At 43.3% G+C, this 21712-nt stretch overlaps 1 protein-coding gene across 2 annotated transcripts in view; it reads right to left on the reverse strand.

Moving 5' to 3' along the window:
- The window catches only part of rptor (regulatory associated protein of MTOR, complex 1), a 199116-nt gene that overhangs the window by 63417 nt on the left and 113987 nt on the right, over positions 1 to 21712 (reverse strand). For both annotated transcript variants that reach the window (XM_080417271.1, XM_080417270.1), the window contains exons 13-19: positions 12167 to 12250; positions 11386 to 11496; positions 10407 to 10481; positions 8758 to 8823; positions 4955 to 5146; positions 1924 to 2064; positions 861 to 981 (exon numbers count right to left, since the gene is read on the reverse strand). In XM_080417271.1, the coding sequence (XP_080273397.1) occupies positions 861 to 981; positions 1924 to 2064; positions 4955 to 5146; positions 8758 to 8823; positions 10407 to 10481; positions 11386 to 11496; positions 12167 to 12250 (790 nt within the window). The remainder of the gene's footprint in view (positions 1 to 860; positions 982 to 1923; positions 2065 to 4954; positions 5147 to 8757; positions 8824 to 10406; positions 10482 to 11385; positions 11497 to 12166; positions 12251 to 21712) is intronic.

A 21712-nucleotide genomic window follows, 5' to 3' on the forward strand; every position in this document is an offset into this window, starting at 1 on the left:
GAGAAAACATGAATTGAGAAATCGTCAATTACTGCTGGCAAAATAATAAAATATTTCCCAGCACTAAATTATTTAGTTTACATGTATGTTCCTGCACAGGATTGGTGAGTTCGTAGTTCTGAATTTGTAAGTCTGCAGTTCAAATGAATGAGAATCTACAGGATTTTTGAGTATTTCATATTTGAACTTGTGTTTGTATTCATTGTGTGTTTTTCATGATCAAATAGTGGTTCTCAACAACCTTTTCTGGATCAGGGCCCGCTTGAAAATCTCAAAAGCGGGTGGGCCGCATGCATTTTCAAGGCAATGTTTATTTGTGTCCGAAGATTTACTGCTCCATTCACTTCCTGGTTAACTTATTACTTAAAGATCCTGTATCTCGGCTCCTTTGTATTTATTTTTTTTACTAGGTATTTTTGGCCGAGACATGTTATTTTCAAAGGCGTATAAAAGCGAACGGGAGGTGGCGTTGATTTTTTTCCCCGGAAGCACAGTGAAACCCTCTGTGATTAGCAACCATCAGGGGATCGATCATACTGGAGATAAATATTCTGTGACTACTTCAAAAGGTATGAAAATCGAAAAATCGCTGGCAGTGGGTGCACGCAGCCAGAAATAAGTCTGGCAGTGAAAGAGTTAAGTTCCTATTCATCATAATGAAAACTAATGAAAACTTTTTCTAGGTTTTAAAGAAACTATACAGCATTTTTTTACATCACGTTTTTGTTGTATATTCATGTTATATTATCAATACAATTTGAGTGTTTTGCCAATTATTTGTGGGGCCCACTTGCAACACACTCGCGGCCCACAGGTTGAGAACCACTGATCTATAATAAATACATAATATGTCTTTGAACCTGCAGTGTTGGCTGGAGAGGGCACCGTGTAGTTCTTCTCCTCCTCTATGAACTGTAGCGCCACTGTACAGAAGTTGCTCTCATACTGGACCACCAGGTGACTGAGTGCCACCACCAGCTCCTAGACACAGCACAAACACCATTGCATAACATTAGGAACAAAAAGAAGTATAACCGCTCTTTCCATCATGACCGATCGATCACCCAAAAAAACACACAAAGTCAGTCTGTACAGTTGTCATTTGATTTAACACGGGAATCCATCTGTGTCATTTAGCAGATATACAAGCTCATAGCACGGCAGAGTGCTGCGCTACGAGCTTGTAGATCTGCTATATGTTTTTGAAACCATGAAAGTTTGTGCAAATCTTTGTATATATATGTTTTTTTTAAAGCAAACATTTGTAACTCAAGTCTTTGCTTCTGGGGGGTCCCTGGAACAACATAGTTTGAGATGGGGGTGATCCGCGGCCAAATACATACCATTCTGGGGGTCCATGACATTAAAAAGTTTTGAGAACCACTGATAAACATAAGTAAAAAAAAAGTTTTTTTTTGTTGTTGGGGGGATTTAGAAGAAATTTGTAGAATCCCCAGAAGCAAAGATTTGAGATAAAAATGATCACTTAAAAAATATATGTATTCATAGATTTGCACAAATGTAACTTTTTCAAAAATAGCAGATCTACAAGCTCATAGCGCGGCACTCAGTGCCACGCTATGAGCTATATATCTGCTATTTTCGAATAGACAAATTATAAAATAATGGTTTAAGTGCTTACACAGATGTGTTCCCGGTTTTAATGGGTTAACCATTTCTCTGTCATAGACATAGTTGACTTCTACAGTACATATGGTAAACTGTTTGACTTACAGGCTTTTATTTGTTGTCTTAGTGTTTGCAAAGTACTTTTCTTTTTTTTTTTCAAAATCCAGCACAACTAAAACCTGTTATAAACATGATTATTTAAAACGTGTTAATGGAATGACAAAGATCCTCCTTATAATTAAATCAGGGTTTAACTACGATTCATTTGATTGTGCGTGTGTCCCTTTCAGCTACCTTTCGAACCACCGGACTACCATCGTTGATAAGCTGGGCGAGCATCATGGCTACGTTGTGGTCGATGGTGGTGGAGTGGTCCGTTCTCTCTGCAGAATTACCCACAAACGTCCCCAGAGCAAAGACCGCTGCACACCTCACCTAGAGTAGGACAGAACTTCATTACAACCAAGATGACCATTAATTCACTTTGTAATACTTTATAACCACATGCACACACTGCATTTGCACAGAGAACTGTACAAAACAAATGTGAACAGTTTTTAGGTAAGCCCTTTACAAACAGTCAACAAATGATAGGCAACAACTCAATGGAACATTCTACAGCTCTCAAATGCAAGTGTCTGTCGACATCCTCTTTTATTACATCCTTTCATTGATTTGGGTGTGTCGAATTACCAGTCCAAACGGAATCAAACGAGATCAGCAATGCTGGAGTGAAGCTTGAAATTCACCAGTGGTGTCAATTTAGTGGTTGATTTACTGTGTATATTGTCAGTTTGTTCAGTGAATTAGGTTAAAGCCCCAAACGGTCAACTCCCTGAAAATACTGTTGCACCATCTGAATGGTAGAAAAAAGTAAGATGGTAAAATGATTTCATCTTGAAAGTTTAGTATATAAGTTTCAGTGTGGAGCCTCTTTAATTAGGGTTAAAACACATTCGCACTCACTATTTGATATAGCCGTCTACATCAAACAGTAACAAATATAGCCTATTCCCCTGGCCGTCTAGGTAACATCACCACCTACAGGTACTATCTAATTGGAAAATGTACCGCGGTATGTTTGAGAACAACATTGTGGAGAACAACACTGTGGAAACACTTTTGGAAAATGTTCTCATTGGCCATAAATCTCAACAGAATATATCAGCACAAAATAAAAAGTTTATAGGGCAGAATAAAAAAGCCACCTCTAGCTCTAGTGTACATGTGCTTGTTTATCCCATTAAGACCCGGAACGCATCTGTGTCACTTTAGATTTCTTTGGCTATTCAAAAATAGCAGATATACAAGCTCATAGCGCGGCACCGCGCTATGAGCTTGTAGATCTGCTATTTTTGAAAAATCTTGCATTTTTTTTTTTTTTTGATTAAAAAAATAAAACTGTTAGGATTTAGAAAACATTTTTAGGAATCGCCTCAGGTCTTAATGGGTTATTATTGGATTAGCAAGTTGTGCACAAAGAGAAAATAACAGTCCTCTTGGGTAGACCCGTCATGGTTCAGCTCAAACTTAATTACAGCCTCTCTGCTTACTCTGTACCCTTGATATCTCTATTCCTCGTCCCCCATCTTCTATCTTTACTCCCTCCCTTCATATAGGAACAGAAACACACAGGCACACCTGGAGCCTTAGAGGAACGTATGATCAGATGCCAATCAATGCCTGAAGTGGCTGTCGAGATGTCTAGTCTACCAGACCAGCCCTGCCAAAAAAAGGATAGTAATTTTGTATTTTAAAACAAAATTTGGACACCAGAGAGTTAAGTCTTGAGTGCTTAATTTATCTGCCTCAAGGGCCAGTCACATTAGCACTAAGGCCTACACAAACATTTGTTGCATTCTCCATACACACCAGTTGTGTATGGAGTTCATTGAACTTAAAAAATATATATATATATCCCGCAATTGTGTAACCCTTTTTTCACCCGGTGCCAATTTTCTAAGTGATCCTGGGCGCTACACTCCCCCCACAGCCTAGGGAGCCCAGGGCGGAGCTCATGCCTCCTTCAATGCATGAGAGCCAACTGACCTTCTTGTCACCCGACAGGGAGGAGTTTCCCCGGTAGGACGTAGCACGTGGAAGGAATACGTTATTCCAACCAGTTCCTTTCCACCCCATCAGGCGCCCCAGCTGTCATGGGGGAGGTGGTATAGCGACCAGGATTACTACATGTTTTTGTGAGGGTATTAACTACCCTAGGAGACACGGGGCAAACATGCAAACTCCACACAGAGTAGGCCAACCCCACCCAGGGTATGGGCGCTGATGACGCGGAGGAGAAGACACGCCCCCAGCGTCCCCGGCGAGAATCGAACCCAGGACCTTCTAGCTGTGAGGCGACAGCGCTACCGACTGCGCCACCATGCCCCCAGTTCATTGAACTTCTGACCTGTGAGTTCATACATTTGGCATACAGAAATGCATCCTTTTTTTGCAGTTACAGTGCATTTTGGCAAGTGTAGAGTTTCACAACCACATACTTTGCTGATGCTTATTCGCTATGCAAACCACATAACCAAAGCATCTTCATACCAAACAAATGTGTCACAGAGGTCTCTATCGAATGATTACTTCCTCTTCCAGGTTTGATGTGGAAGCACATCGTTGTTATAAATGGAAAAGTCCGTTCAATACCCTTATTATTTCTATCGTTCCATTATCCTGTTTTGTACTATGCTTGGAGATTACAATGTGAAGAATAAATGTCGAGTTTCTATATTGCATTTCTTCAACATGTCTTTGGATTGCTGCTGCTGTCAGAAACAGGAAATGCCTACACTGTTCCATCCGGTAACCTGCCTCAAAAACGGGTAGCACATTTTGTTTTGGTGTGATGTACAAAGAACGTCTGTGGACGGAATTTAGATCTGACCGTGCCATCAGGCTACAATGCTCCTAAAAAAACCTACAGCATGTGCTACTTTATGTGTGTGTGTGTGTGTGTGTGTGTGTGTGTGTGTGTGTGTGTGTGTGTGTGTGTGTGTGTGTGTGTGTGTCTGTGTGTGTGTGCGTGCGTGCGCGCCAAGCCAAGCCAAGTTTCACTCCTGCAGAGCCAAAGCAACTCTGTTGCTTGTTTGTGGCACCAAGCATCTGGGTGAACCTCGGGGCGAACTCTGTCTCACTGTCCCTCTGGTCCTCACCCAACTCAAATCAGACGGCGATCATTGTGATGTTATGTGTGGTTCAAAGGCTTTGTGGGATCTGCTCCATATGCATGTGTGTGTGTGTGTGTGTGTGGGGGGAGAAGGCTTTCTGTTTGCCTTGGAACACACTTGTCTGGGTGAATATTCAGCGACCATCTCACCTCAGGAATGGGGTCAGAGAGCAGGATGTAGAGCTTCTCATGGGCGCTGTCCCGGACTCCACACCAGCGGGCAGAGTCAAAGTTCTGCCAAATGCGTCCCAGGCAGATGGCCACCCACTGGCGGAGCAGGGGGTGAGGATCCGACAACTGCTCCAGACAATTGGCTATCAAGTTGCCCTGCAGGCATGCCTCCTGAGTTGGGGGGGGGGGGGGGGGGGAGGGGTGAAGAAAGAGACAATAGAGAAATCAATGGGTGACGAGACGACAAAGATGTAGTGGGGAGAGGAATGAAGCAAGGAGTTTGTGCAGGTTAAGAGACGGAGAGCAGAGGTTAGGTTAGTCGATAAGAGGAGAGTTTAAGAGATGGAGTATTGAGGATGTGGTGTTACTGATGAGGGCAGCGTCACCAATATTAAGCAGAAAATGTTCAAATCCAGTCCTATATTGCGCTGATGAGAGCAATGTTCACCACGTTGTGGCCTTTAAAGTGTTAACAAGACATGACACGTCATGTATACCAGCTAGCTGCACGCTTTGTTTTGCCCTGATCCAATCTTTTCTCTCTCTGTGACCGTGTGTGTGTGTGTGTGTGTGTGTGTGTGTGTGTGTGTGTGTGTGTGTGTGTGTGTGTGTGAGTGTATGTGTGTGTGTTCCGTGTATGCATGGCTTGTTTTCATAGACCTAGTTGCTTATTTCTCTCGCAGAATCTGGCAACACTGTTATGATACCATAGCATGGGAGGACGAGACCGCCGTTCAGAGTATGGGATGTCTCCCCATTGGCTTAAAGGACAGCCAATGATCGAAAACATGTCGAGAATACGTTGACTAGTGCTCTGTCTCCTCAGAGACCCGGCGCTCTTCGAGCTAGCGGCCCTGGGGGCGGCCATAGCTGAGTGGTTAGTGAGCCCGCCTAGGGAGCCAGAGGCCCTGGTTGCCCCAGGTACGATTCCAGGCCAGGCCAGCAAATGTGTCGATGAAATGAAATATGTCCCTGAGCAAGACTCTTAACCCCTAATTGCTCACAGACCCTCATTGGAAACAAGACCGCAAGGACTTTCATGAACGAACCTGTTAAAGGAATTATCCTTATCCTTAGCTGGTAAAAACTGCAGTAACACTGTTGTAGCTTCTCATGCCAGACCCCTGGGGGTCCTGCATTGGAGCAACAGTGCGCCTTGACAACCCCTGGGGGCTTCAGATAGCAGTAAGGTGGAATGAATAGCACAATTTGGCCACTTACACAGTGAGCTGGGTTGTACAACCCCTGGTGTGACTATTGTTATGGCAGACCCCTGAACAGTGTTTGTGCCACGTTTGGTGCTGATTGGAGCAACAGTGTGTCTGAGGCCCCTGGGGTTAACAGATGGTCCCTAGTGTGACTATTGTCATGGCAGACCCCTGACCAGTGTTTGTGGCAAAGATTGGTTCAAATTGGATTAACAGGGCGCTCATGGCCCACGGGGGCCCCCGATATGAACCCTGTGGGCCACACGTGGCCCCTGGTGTTACTTTTGTCATGACAGACCCATGAAGAGTGCTTGTGCCACGTTTGGTGGTAATTGGAGCAACGGTGTGCCCGTGCCCCCCCCCTGGGATTCCTTGGGCGCCCACGGCCATTACTCCTGACTTGTGTCAGGGTAACCACACTTGCAACTTTTCAAAATTAAGAGTGCGCTTACAACAGTAACCTGGAAACACAGGGAAAGCTTATTTCTGCATAATACCTATATCATACCTACAGTATATACATATACCTGTATCATTTTCAGGTCACTGAGGTCAATTTTATGTATAGTTTCTTGAAGTTCTCCTGCATTCCTCTCAATTAGCAGACATGAAAATCTCTTACATAACACCTCACATACAGATGAACAGCAAAACAATGGAGTTTTGTATGCTGAGAACCCCCCTAAGGTCTGCCATTGAACTGAGGCTCTCAACAACAAATCTTTGATCAGTATCGACAAAGCACCATGCGCCCTTTGTGTACAGCTAACGACCCCTCCCTCTCTCCACATTGTAAGACCCCCCTCCCACCCACCCCCCATCTCTTTCTCGTCCTGAACTCTCGCAGTTGGCATATTAAGATGCCGGTACAGTGCTTACTGACATGTTCTCAACAAGCCGAAGCTAGTGATACCACAGTAATGAGCTTCGTCGTCTTAAGGCGTAAATAATGGAAACGAGAAGAGGAGGGGGAGAGCGTCTCTCCGTGGATCATCTATAATTCACGGGCCAATGAGAGGTACAGCACAAACATTAGGTAAACACAGGCAAGTGGCAGAGGAAGAATGCTGGTTTCTGTGTGCGCATGCATGCTGTAGCCGTATTATGACATAATTTGTAACATTTCTGGCAGGTAAGGTGGTGTTTCAGGAATAATAAGATAAATAACATTATGCAGCAATGAGACAGGTAAATAAATACTTTAGAGAGCGAATGTGAATTATACCAGCTTTAATGAGGTGTGTGTTATGTGTACCAGCATTCCACTAAACAAGCAGCTACATCATCTCTACACTGGTCTCTTGGACAGTCAATTGGTGTCAGGTACGAAGGCTTCTGCGATTAAACAACAAGGGCCAGGAACCACCAGAGTCGATAGTGATCAAATGTCACCATAGAGAAACTGGGGAATGCTGAGATTATACACTATCCTGTCACCGACAGAGCTGTCACATAGCCAATAATCTCTGTTGATGGACATACAAGAAATGCTCGTGCCTCTCAAAGTGACTGTTGGCCTCACATGAACTAGTCGTGGTTACAGCAGTAAATTAATAAACTGGAACATCCCATCTCTTGCAAGGAAAGTGGCAACACTGCATCTGTGCATAAGCCCTCTAAAAGCATCCAGTTTCCCACACACACACACACACACGCACACACGCACACCAGGGGTTGACACTAAGGTCTCAGAGGCACTTGCCAATCGGGCAAGTACAGGTCATGTTGTACTTGCCCAAAGGTCATGCCCGAAAAGTCAATCGTCAATTATAAAATGATAGGTAAAATGTACGCTTGTGGAACAAATTAATGTTAAATCCAATCGATAACTACCGAGTGGCAACGGTCACTTTGAAAAACAAAAGAAAGAGTGAAACTGCTAGTTGTGAAAAGGTAGCATTGTTCTTCATCTGTGTTTGCCCTATATGCATTAAGCAGTGGCGGGCCGCCACCCCTTAAATCCGACCGCCACAGTATGATTTTTCTCTGTATTTTTTTTACAGAAAAAAATATATCAATGCTCAAATGCATTGATATAAGGCTCAAATGCTCTCAGGCAGGATGCCATCTGTGCCATCACTAGTTGTTGATGTGTGACTGACTGATTTGTATACTTTTGACTATACTTTTGTCTAATAAAAGTATATTTTCCTAAATCTGGAGACAATTCACATGTAAACTATACAGATTATTACTGTGCAGTGTGCACATGTACTATATAACGTGCGCGAAGCGCGCACGTGGGAAGAAAGTTGGCATTTTCCTCCCCCACACCTTCAACATCTGGCTAGAAACACTGTTCATGAATAGCCGTTAATAATTAATGAAGACAAGAATGTACTTGCCCATCGGGCAACCTGGAAGCAAACTCCACCTGCCCGAACATTTTATTTACTTGCCACGGGCAGTCGGGCAACCGTTAGTGTCAACCCCTGCACACACACACACACACACACACACACACACACACACACAGTTATCCAAGGGAAATCTCTCCAAATCACAGGCTGAATATTAAAAACAGACAGACACACAACAACAACAAACACAAACAACAGTCCACATCTACTGTACCTGTCCAGTGTTGTAACTGTTGACAATAACAGCCAATATGAAGACAGCCATGGTGCGATGCTCAGCCTAAAATAGACAAATACACACAGTGGGAATTCAAAATTAATGTGCTGTACTGTATGTACTCCAAATATAAAATGGTGGCACATACCCCTAAACTGGGGGCATGGATGTTATTTGTTACATACATTTCTATTAAATATTCTACACTCAACAACTACTGGAATATATTAAAAAAATAGCAGGCGAAGTAAGCGACCGCGCATCAAGCTCTCTGCAACGCAGCGGGAAAGAAAGGCTGGTGGTTTGTCTCTTCCAAAGTTAAGCTTTATTATTGGGCCTTTATGCTTAGACCCTTACTGACCTGGCCTCAGTCTGAGGTATCAGTGTCATGGCAGGCTCTGGAGTAAACTTTAGTAGTGCATCCTTGCTCCCTTCAAGATCATCTGTATTCTAACCTACCCATTGCTCAATGTTGTCGTGATTCTGCCTCCATTGTTTCTCAAATGATCTATGTGATGTATGGAGGGTGGCAGAGAAACTGTGTGGCTATTCCTTTGCCAGGAACTATGCTCTCCAATATTTAATAACACCAGACTGATGATTGGTGGCCATCCAATTCAATTCTCTCACTGGAGAGAGAAAGGTGTTCATACATTGGCGGATAATTATGGAGCAGAGTGTTTGTGTTCCTTTCAAGACTTAAGTAATTAACTGGATTTACCATGTTTTTCTTCTTTTTTTACAATTAAGATTGGCACGTTAGGCTAGTTTTTTCCCCATGGCAAAATCCTCTTGCAACACATCCGTTTCATATAAGGATGCACAGTACTAGAGCCACAAGTGGCTTGGTTTCCTAACTTTCCTGGTTTATCTCGCAGTATGCATAAAGGATTTCTGGCATTAGATGGTTTATGGAGAGCCGATATTCCGGACCGGGACAAGCTTACTACTGGCCTTAAGAATTCTTGATCACTAGCAAATACATTATTATTTTACACATAGTGTATTTGACACTCAGGTAGATCTATCAGTGATTGCTAACCCTAGCTGCACTCTGTGTTCTATGAAGGCTGTATATTTACATATTCTGGATATGCTCTCGAGTAACCAGACTCTGGGAGATGGTTGCCTCTAACCTCTCCGAAGATGTTTGAGATTACAGTTATTACATTCACTCATTTAAAATGATCTATCCAACCGGGGCCTGACACTGACCAAAAACGAGTGGTACTAGCCAAACTTACGGCATTGAGAAAATGGATTGCTATGTACTGGAACACACCCCACCCCCTCCCGTTTCCAGTGTGGATGCTAACATATCTAGATATTGTGTACTTGGAGCTATCGACAGCCCATGAACAGTACATGTGGAATTCGGTCTCTGTGAACATTAAAACCCCTTTTAGAAAGACCACCTGGGAGGTTGCTGGTTGGGATGGGGTGTTTTTTAAAGGTGGGACGTCTGTTTCCGTGATTTAATTGTCTCTTTTTCCTTCCTCCTTTTTGTCACCAATATGTATCCTTATGGACGCTGATTGTGTGCAGTTATTATTTATTTAAGGAATTACTTTCTCTGCGAACACTGATCATGTTACAAATGTCAGTGAAGGAATAAATGTATTATAAAACAAATTGCAAATACTCACTGGCATGTAGTTGTCAGCCAACACAGAGAGGAAGTACTTGTGGCCATTGTCCTTCACCAAGTCAGCTTGGCATGACTGTAGAAAGAGAGAGATGAAATAAAGAGAGGGAGAGGTAGAGAGTGATATGGGAGAGTTCACTTTTTACACAGATGTTTTGGTGAATAGCTCAAGGTCACTTGTCATTCACACAGCGTCTCCGTCATTCCTTCCGCTGGGAGTATTTCTATATTCCTCCATGGCTGCTCTACCAAAACACTGGATGAATACTGAATACTGATGAGACAACTCTGACTTCTTCCATTGAGAAAGTTTCAGCCTCAGTCGTTGAAGGATGAAGAAATGCACAGTACGTAAACATGCACAACCGGACACACATGCACACTCATGCGTGCACACACACAGCTTTCTTTTCAGTCAATCAATAAATACTGGTGTGTCTCATTACAAAGGGCTCAGTATATACGCATAGCTAATTATACCCCAACGATACTGACATGACTTCATACCAAGTAACTTTCAAACCGAATTGCCGATCACTTGTTTCAAACGTTCATTATCAAATAACGTTAACCCATTAAGACCTGGAACGCATCTGTGTCATTTTTAGATTTGAGCAAAAAAGCACTTTGGCTATTCAAAAATAGCAGATATACAAGCTCATACGAGCTTGTAGATCTGCTATTTTTGAAAAATCGTGAACATTTGTGCAAATATATTTTCAAAGCAAACATTTGTAACTCAAATCTTTGCTTCTGGGGGTCCCTGGAACAAAATATTTTGAGATGGGGGTCCGCGGCCAAATACATATAATTTTGGGGTCCTTGACATTAAAGTTTGAAAACCACTGACATAAAAACATAGTTTTTTTCAAAAAACTGTTAGTATTTAGAAGACATTTTGTAGAATCGGAACCTCAGGCCTTAATGGGTTAAAGGAGTATGAGCTTGCACATGCATGCATGAGCATATGTAGAACTTACGCTGTCGACAGCCAGGATCTTAGCCCAGATAAAGACCAACAGCGGCCGTAGTTCTCTGGCCGAGCTCTGGAGCAGCTTCAACACATAGGGGAAGATCCCTACGGACAGGGCCTACACAGGAAAACACACACAACAAGAGTATTCATTAACCACTTGGCTGTCCACAGAACTATCAGGTTCCATACCTGGTGGCTGGAATCCCCCACCAAATGGAATGAAAAATGCATGAGCACACAAAAGCAATTTAGGAGCACAAGCTGGGAGGGAGATTGAAAATGACCATTGCCGACTTTGAGCCTGGAGTTGCACATTATGCCTCTTTACTGGGTATGAATTCATGTTTGTGGCTACAGTATATGCCACAAAACATTTGTCACCATAGAACGCTGTGTTAAATAGTAGATTAAAAGACATTTGCTACTAGAATTAAGTACAAAGTGACCAACACTATAATCCCATATGATTAAAATAACAAAGGAAATCAAAAGTGAATAATGAAGGTATTCATGCGTTTTCACTAAAATATAAGTACAAGCACAAAGTTTCCAAATTTGCAACGCAACAAAATAAAGCAGTGCTACTAAAATGTTGGCATAAAAGATTAAGAGATTCCACTGTCATAATTAACTATCTTGAGATGTTCACATCATAATATGTTTTTTTTGTGTTTTTAATATGGAACAATAGGCTAACAACTATTATCTCAAAATATGGCTAGATGTACAATGTGTACTAAACCCTTCAAATGCACATAGTGTACGTGTACTGTGTGTGAACCAACCAGACTGACAGCCCAGGGCCCCAGGTCCAGGAACCGACCCAATAGATCCAAGGCCCGCAGCCGATGCACCTGACTGAGGAGGACCTGAAAGAGTGCATGGGAGAGGTGTCAATGGAACCCAGATTAACACAGGACACAAGGAGGGGGAGTAAGAACTGTGGTGCGAAGATATAAGATAAGAAATCTTTATTGTCATTGTACTGCTGTGTAAGACAACAACAAAATGAAATTGCAATGGCACTCACTGAATTTAAAACAATAATACAAAAATGTCTTTGTTATGAGATGGTTGGCAGAACACCAGGTTGTCAGGTTTTGCAACTCATCCCCAGTGTTGCCAGATTCTGTGAGAGAAACAAGCAACCAGGTCTAGGAAAACCAGCCCAAAAGAAGCGACTATGGGCCACATGAGCACTTTAACATATACATCAGCTATTTGAAAATAGCCGATCTACAAGCTCACAACGCGTCGCATCACGACGCGTTGTGAGCTTGTAGATCTGCTATTTTCAAATAAATTCTTGCGGGGAAATTATAATAAGCAGATCTGGCAACCCTGCTCATCCCTGTCTGCTAACTCATCGTTGTTAGAGAAACCTGGAAAGGTCTATGACTGATGTCGTATTGTATGCGAACTTGAAGTAGTTGCATGGATGGAGAGATAGTCATCTTAGCTTGTCAAAAAAAATTGCTTAAGGGAGGACTGGCGGGCCGGCGGGCCGACCAAGTTGTCACGCACATGTCACTATGACGCAGCCATAACTATACAAGGAGGTCCCAATGCAGCTACGCCCAAATATGGAGTGTGTTGTCTAACCTCAATGTGTCATCATGGCATCAGGCACAAACACATCAGTCAGCTCTGTATATGGGCAACAAAAGGGGCATGCATGCCCATATATGGGCATATACAAATGCCATCAGCGATCTCCATGTATGGGCATGAAAGTGACAAGGACTGACAGATACAGAGACCTCCATATAAAATGGTAAATGGTAAATGGTGCATTTATATAGCGCCTTTATCCAAGGCGCTTTACAATGATCATTCACACACACACACTCATACACCGATGGCGGAGGAAACCATGCAAGGCACCAACCTGCTCATCGGGAGCAATTAGGGGTTCAGTGTCTTGCTCAAGGACACTTCCGACAGTAACTCTGGGGGAGCCAGGGATCGAACTGGGAACCTTCCGTTTCCCAAGCGGCCTCCTGAGCCACTGCCGCCCATACATGGGCATATTGGTCGGATAGGCTGTGCGACGTAGGTGTGAGGGCTGCGTGGGTGAACTGAGATCTAAGAAGAGCATCCCGTCGTGTCTGCTCTTTCCAGGTCCACAGTGGCAGGGATGTTGCATGTAATGTGGGCCAAAATCAGCTGCTCAAAGTATTTGGCTATATCCAAGGTGAGTGAGTTCAGGCAGAGGGAGAAGAGGACTGAGAAGGGGGGGGGGGGTGCGGGGGAAAAGAAGGAAGGAGAGGTAGCATGAGACAGGTGGCTCTCCCACCACTCCTGAAAGATATTGGCACCAGTAAGGATGCGCTTGTTTACTCTGTGTGTGTGTGTGTGTGTGTGTGTGTGTGTGTGTGTGTGTGTGTGTGTGTGTGTGTGTGTGTGTGTGTGTGTGTGTGTGTGGCTTGCTTTTATAACTGCTGCATCTTGGATGCCATCGTTTGTTGATTTCAAACCAATATGAATTGTTGCCAGACAATACCTGCAATTGCTGCCATGTGCGTGTGTGTGTGTTCATGAAAAGCACACGTGATATTAAATACAGTTAATACAAAGCAGCTTTGTGATAAAGTGCACTTTAAGGGTTTGTTTGTTGTGTGTGTTTGTGTGTGCGGGGGCGTGTGCCTGTGTAATCCCTCGGTACAGGCAGATGCTACTTTAACTACGTGCCAGCCGGACATTGGTGTATCCCCTTGATGAACAGTCCCATACTGTGTTTTGTGCGGAACAACCATATGGAGGGGAGCGGATTCCTTAATGCCTGCCTACACAAACACCGGGATGAATATACACTTTCACACCCACACTCATATCTATTTCCATCAACAGTAATGTTATTAGCACATTCTGTGACCAAAACCAAGCGAGCATCGCCACGTGCTCGGTTAGAAACCGGGGAAAGTCCATTTGCCAGGGTTATCTCCAGCCCCCTAGGGAAGAACGTGGGAATGTGTGTATGTACGTGCATGTGTGTGTATGAGTTGACACATGAGTGTATGTTTGTGTGAGAGTTCTAAGATGATGACTGAGCTATTAATGAGTAAAGTCATAACTGCTATGAAGAGCCCAATGGTAAAAATAGTTAATACCACAAAACTTACTTGTTATTCTGCCTGTTAAGGATAACTATATCCAAAGTTCACAGAGATTCAAAGTATTGAGGCGCTGGCCAACGAAAGTAAGCAATAAAAATATTATTAGAGTTGTCTTGTCGCACACTCGTAGCTTCACAATTATTTATGACCGAGAGAGAAAAAAAATAACTTTTCGGCAGCAGGGCAGCCTTCTTCAGGGGTACTGTATATATTCAGTCATACTGTATATACATTGTTGATAGACTGTACATATACTCATTATATTCATATTCACTGTTGATAGGTGTACATATATTATCCAGATACTGTCAATCGCATGTGTGTTTGTGCACGTACGTACGTACATACATGTTTGTTGTAGAACTGTATGAAAAGGCATTCAGGGAGTGAACATTACTGCACATTACTTTGATGAACACTCTTTTCATTTCCTATCGGCATTTTGCACATGCACGTGGTAAGAATAATGGCATCACATCATTAAATGACTATGTACTTTGTAAGTGCATAATTATAGTGCGTCATGGACAAATAGAATTATAATGCGTGTTGCTAATGAATACAGCTCTGCTCTTTGACCTTACAGTAATATCACACCCACGGAGGTAATCCCCCCCATCATAAAATCCTGTTAATCTTTTATGGATGGAAGAGTCGTTATCAGGGTAACACATTGCTTTATCTTTCCTCCTCTCGCTCATTTTGACTAAAGCTCCTTACTGGTGGATTATATTTGCTCTCTCCTTTTTTGGAGGTAGTTAATCTCTCTTCCGACTGTCGATTTAAGATAGGACAACAAGAAACTTGTTTAAATGTGCAGAACTCTTGTGTTACTCATTATGCAACTGCGTGCTTATGTTTATCCACAACACAGTATGTGCATGTACGTCACATCAGCGGATGCGTATCAGCCTTTGATTATCTTTGCTCCTACAGAGTGCAGTCATAATCTTTTGTAATCTTCAACAGCACTTTAGAAAAACGAGCAGAGATCCAGTTATCTTGCAAAACCATGTTCTGTGCATACACTTTTCCATAGTTGTACGAGTGACCTGTGACGCGTGTGCGTGCACGCACACACACACACACACACACACACACACACACACACACACACACACACACACACACACACACACACACACACACACACACACACACACACACACACACACACACACACACACACACACACACACACACACACACACACACACACACACACACAGTGGACCCCCTCAACCCTTCCAGTGCTCTTCTATCAGTCTTCCACTGCTGCTTTTTATTTGCCTTTTACGGGTCCCGGCAGAGCTGCTGGATGGAAGGGCTGCGGCTCGAAGCTCTGCTGACTCAGCCGGAAATTACCATTCAACACACCGCCACTACACTGTGATATAATATAACCCAGTGTACGACACTGTGGGGCAGTACAGGGGAACAACTCCCAACGCTATTTCTTCAGAGCTGACATACACTCTGAGGGCTTGGAAAAGACAAGACTTTGGCCCAATTAGGCTGCTCCAAACAAATTGAGGTCATCACAAGGAAAATAAAATCCCCCAATTGCTCTTTTTTTTCTTTCTCTGCAGGGGAAAAGACTGCAACTGTGTGTTTCATTTACTGAAGATGAATTCCATTCCAGGGATTCACGCAGTGCACAAGGAGCAGCATGACCTCTCATCTCAGCAAAACAGAGTAGAGCTCGGTCAAAGTAAATATTCATGGCATTACAAACTAAAATGTGGCTTTTGCTTAACACATTGAATGCCAAAAACGGTCCGGACCGTTTTTGAGGGTCCAAACGAGAAGTGCCGAAAACGGTCCGGACCGTTTTTGACCCAATTCTATTTTTATACATGTGGGCCACGTGGGGCGCTAAAACGAAACTTTGACATCACCCAAGGAGTTTCTGAGAAGAAGAAGCTGGATCTGGCTCCATGTCAAAAATCCTTCCGGTCGGCGTTTTCAATGTTATCTCCTTGACTAAAAGCTTAATATCTCCATTTCTTTTTAATGTGGTGGAAACGAGCCGTTTTCGATCGGCGATCACGCTGCAATGGAGGGTCGCGTTGGAAATATTATTGTTCCAGGCGTTAGTCGGGACCCTCCGCCGTCTCGCACGCACGCTTTGTTTACATGCACTTCCTCGTCGGGGCTTCTCACAGCACGAAACTTATAACGCAAGTGGATGGAAGAAATGCAGGCACTCAACGTATAATATTTTAATAAACCTCTGGCACCCAATGTGTTAATTGTTCTAACCCAACCCCTGGGTTGTACGCATGTAAGATGTTGGAAGTGCGGTAAATTGCACTGGCCGGCTTGTAAGTGTACTTGGTAGTAGTGGTGGTGCTCTGTCTGTGTGTGTGTGTGTGTGTGTGTGTGTGTGTGTGTGTGTGTGTGTGTGTGTGTGTGTGTGTTCTCTCAATTATCTGTACGACTGAACTGAAGTGGAAGAGATAAAACTCCTAATCTAAACCAGTGGTTTCCGATACATCGGGTCACAGACCTCAGAGTGACAGTTGAAGACACTCTGCCATAATAAATAAACTGTAACACACTTTACAACACACAAGATACGAAGAAAACAAAACACAAGACTGGACTGAGGTTGCAGAGAAGATTATTCTGTGACACATATCAATGCTTTGCTGTCAAAGCCAGAATACAGGTGTTACCAACCAAGTACAACTTGAGGCCTGCACTGCGAAGCAGGATTTGCTGTTAGTGAGGTAACTTCAGGCTTAACCCTGGGGTTTCACAGACATGATGGTGGTTCACTTCTTACTAAAGGTACATCACCCTGGTAACTTATGTTGTACACCTAACCTGCTCGGGAGCAGGTTATGTTTGTGATCAACACGTACAAAAGTACTGCCTACTGATCAAACCCCAATTCTCTTAGAAAATGCCATCACCATTCATAGTACATCCCGTGAGAGGATCTCTTAGGAGGGAAAGAGTGTTCATTAACAGGAAAACCCTTTGGCTTTCCATGACAATTTTTTATATGAGAGATATAGATTCTTGTCGGAGAGAGTGAGTTATCTGTGTCAGCTGCTTGAGTCATGGCTTTCATTGGCTGCAAGCAATATGCTTGCAGCCAATGAAAGCCATTTCATATACACAGCATGAAGCCATTTATTGTGTTTTGTACACCCATATCATCCTGCAGACTGATTTAAGCACTGAAACCTTGTCTTTGTTTACTTATAAGATATGAAAGTAAGTCTCCTTACTCCTTTGATTTATGACTTTATATAGTATTATGTTTTGCTCCCAACTCTGTTTTACACTGCTGGGGTTGCAGCTGAAAGATGACAGTAAGCAAGACAATAATTTAATGGAATACATAAATGCAATTATAGGCAGATCTACTTTTGCCCTAATGATTGGGACAGGGATATTATAAGCGTCTTACTTTAGACATCCAGTGTCAGATTTTTTGCCAGCAGTCCTCCCTGCATTTGGCAGCTGCTACTGTGTTGCTTGTTGCCTGGGTTATGTGTTTGAATTGCTCATATTTGTCTAATGATATATATTGAAAAATAACATTAGACAAATGAATGACAAATGACAAAGGGTAACAACAATACATAATACATGGCCCTGGCTTTATGGTACCCTGAGAAGCATTAACCACAATGCACCCTGATCCATAGTACCACATAGAATATGTTGCACATGTTGTTGCTTGAGATTGATTGATTGATTGAAATTTTTATTAGGCAAAAGAATGTAAAACAACACAGTTACATTTATAATGCTTTTGTCTAAAAGGTCCGGCCAAAAAAGTCCTTGCGGACTTGTTTCCGTTGGGGTCCTTGAGTTAATTTCATAGACATATATAGTAGCAACCAAACAGTTCAAAAATCAACATGAAAATACAGATAATACAGAAAAAGTACCACTATGTACAAAAAAAGCATTTAAAAATATATGTACAAAAAGAAAGGGGGGGGGGAAGCATGGAAAAATAAAAAATTATATACAAAAAAAGCATGAGGAAATACAAAATATGTACAAAAAGAGGAGGGGGGGGGGGTCGTCTGTCTACAGGGAAACTGGTACTAGCTCCTCTTTCGGCCTCCAGAAAGATGGGTTTTTAGGGCAGTTTTGAATGAGCCCAGCGAACTGCATTTTTTGAGGGATGGGGTTAGACTATTCCATTCCTTGGTGGCTGTGCTATAGAAGGAGAATTTGCCCATGTTTGTTTTATGGGTGGGTGGTACCAGATTGTTGTTTACGCTCCCTCTAGTTTCGTGGCTGTGGGTGTCACTAACTTTTTCGAGGTATTTATACAGATATGCGGGTATAGGGGGCATATCGGGCAAATCTGCATTTACAATTTTGAATACCAGACCCATTTTTAGTTGTTTAACCCTGTCTTCCACCCTGAGCCAGCCTAGGCTGGCAAAGTGAATGGGAGAGAGGTGGGTCATGGGCCCCAGTCCGAGAAGTAGTCGGATCAGTTTGTTTTGGGAGGTTTGAAGCTTAGTCTGCAGTGACACTGAGGTGTTGGAGTACCAAGAGGAGCTAGCATAGTCAAAAAGGGGCTGAATCAGGGCCCCTGAGAGGGTCCTGAGGGCCTGAGGGTTGACAAAAGAGGAAACTCTGCCCATAAATCTGGTTCTCTGGTTTACTCCTTTGACCACCTTTGTTGCCATGCTTTCACCTGACAGGTATTTGTCCAGAATACATCCCAAATAGGTAATCTCTTCTTTGCTAGTGATGATTGTGTCATCGACTTTGACCTTGAAGTCATTTACCTTCATTTTACTGAGGGAATGTTTGGTCCCAAATAGGATGGATTCAGTTTTCCCAAGGTGTAGAGACAGTTTGTTATCGGTAAGCCAGGTACGGATTTTTGAGAGTTCAGAGCTGAGAGCTTCCTCAACTTGCAACTTGTCCTCACCCGAGATCAGGAGTGCCGAGTCATCAGCGAACAGGAACAGTTTGCAGTTACAGGCAGCATTCATGTCGTTAATGTATAGAAGGAACAGTAACGGCCCTAGAATGCTGCCTTGAGGAACCCCGCAGCTCACCGGGAGGGATGAGGACATGGTTCCGTTGATGTCAACCACTTGTTCTCTACCCTCCAAGTAAGATCTCATCCAATTTAGTGATGTGCAATCAAAACCAATCGCCCTCAGCTTATCAAGTAGAATTGCGTGGTTTACAGTGTCAAACGCCTTTTGGAGGTCCAGCATGACCATGCCACAGTATTTGCCCGAGTCTACCTCACGTTTGATGTAGTCGGTCAAATATAGTAGGCATGTGTCAGTGGAGTGGGATGTTCTGAAGCCTGATTGGAATTCAAACAACAGTTTACGCTCGCTGAGGTAGCTGTTGATTTGTTCTTGGATTGATCGCTCTATAACCTTTGAGATGGAACAAAGGATGGAAACAGGCCTATAGTTGCCAGGATCTAGTTTGCTTCCTTTTTTAAATAGAGGGATTACTCTTGCCAACTTGAATTCTTGTGGGACGTGACACTGACTGATGGATAAGTTTGTAATGTGGGCTACTATGGGAGCAATGGAGACCGCTGCGTCTCTGAGGAATCTGGTGGGGATGTTGTCAAGGCCGGTGGCCTTGTTTGGCTGTAGGGCGAGGAGTTTGTTTTGCACATCAACAGTCAATACAGGTTTGAAAAAGAAGGAATCTTTTTTAGCCCCTAGTTTCTCATAGTGAGCTTGAATGTGGTCGGGGCCATACAGACCTGAATGCTGAGGGAGTTTGCTTACCAACTGGGTTGCAACTGTGGTGAAGAAACTGTTAAAACAGTCCGCTACCAATTGCTTGTCGGTAGTGAGCGAGCCACTTGAAATAATGCAAATGTTTGTAGATTTAGTCTGAATCTTTCCGTTGCAGCCTAATTGTTTTAGTGCCTCCCACAGTTTTTGTGGGTGGCTTTTGTTTGCCTCTATGTTCTCATTTAAGAAATTCTTTTTGGCATTTCTGATCAATTTAGTAACTACATTTCGTAGATTTCTGCACTTTTCAAGTAGCTGCTCACTTTTGTTTTTCCTGAGCTCGGAGTAGCTTTTGTTCCTGAGTTTGATGGCATTCAAAATGTCACCCTTCATCCAAGGTTCTGTGCTAGCTTTGACCCTCACCACCTTTGTGGGTGCGATGTTATCAAGTACACACAAAAAAGCTTTTTTGAAACAGGACCAGGACTCCTCCACAGAGGTGCAATTTAGGACATGGGACCAGTCCATTTTTCCAAGAGCTGTTGTTAGAAGATCACTTGAGTAGTGTTTCATAGACCTGCAGCTGATTGTCCTGTGACAATAAGCTCCAGGTCCGTGAATCTTCCGTGTGCAGAAAATGATATTGTGATCACTTAAGCTACACTCAATCACTCCACTCTTGGAAATTCTGGATTGGTCCGTTGTCAACACTAGGTCTATGATTGATTGAGAAGCAATGCCTACCCTTGTAAAATGCTTTATCAGCTGGGTAAAGCTGTGCAGGTCACAGAACTTTCTGAGGGACTTAAAGGTAGCTGAGTCTTTCTTCAGAACACAGGTGTTAAAGTCACCAATTAAAACCGTCTCAGAGTTTCCTAAACCCGCCACATGATCCTCAATCAAGTCATAAAAAGCATTTTGATCTGGGGGTCTGTAGATGGCGCCAATTATCAGTGGTTTTGCATGTGGGTATAAAATTTTGACCCAGACCGATTCAGTGGGGTTGTTATCCATATCTGGGATCACATCGTAAATAATGTCTGATCTCACATAGATGCAAACCCCACCCCCAGAGAGATTTCTGTCTTTTCTGATGACATTGTAGCCCTTTATTTCAATCTCAAAGTCTTTGATGGAATTATCCAACTTAGTTTCTGAGAATGAAATAATGTCTACCTTGCCACTTCCAAACATGGATCTCAGTTCAGACATTTTTTCAGGGTTTTTAAGACTGTTAACATTCAAGTGAACAATGTGAGTACCTCTAGTAGAAAAAAGGCCATCCATGTCTTCAGTTGAGTAGTAACCATTGTCCCTTACAGGCTCTGGGAGGTCGGTGGGGGGGGTCGCTGATGGGCGGGGGGGTAGGGGGGTTTGGGTTAAAACCTGATCAGCTGGTTTCGTGGTCTCTGCAGGGGGGACTGCCAGACCTTCCTCTGTCCTGCTGTGGGGGATGGGGTGGGGGGAGGGGGGGAGGGGGGGTATGATCGGGGGAGGGGGGTGGGGGCTTTGTGATTGC

Source organism: Gymnoscopelus braueri, assembly GCF_963280865.1.
Source record: "Gymnoscopelus braueri genome assembly, chromosome: 2".
Lineage (NCBI taxonomy): Eukaryota > Metazoa > Chordata > Actinopteri > Myctophiformes > Myctophidae > Gymnoscopelus > Gymnoscopelus braueri.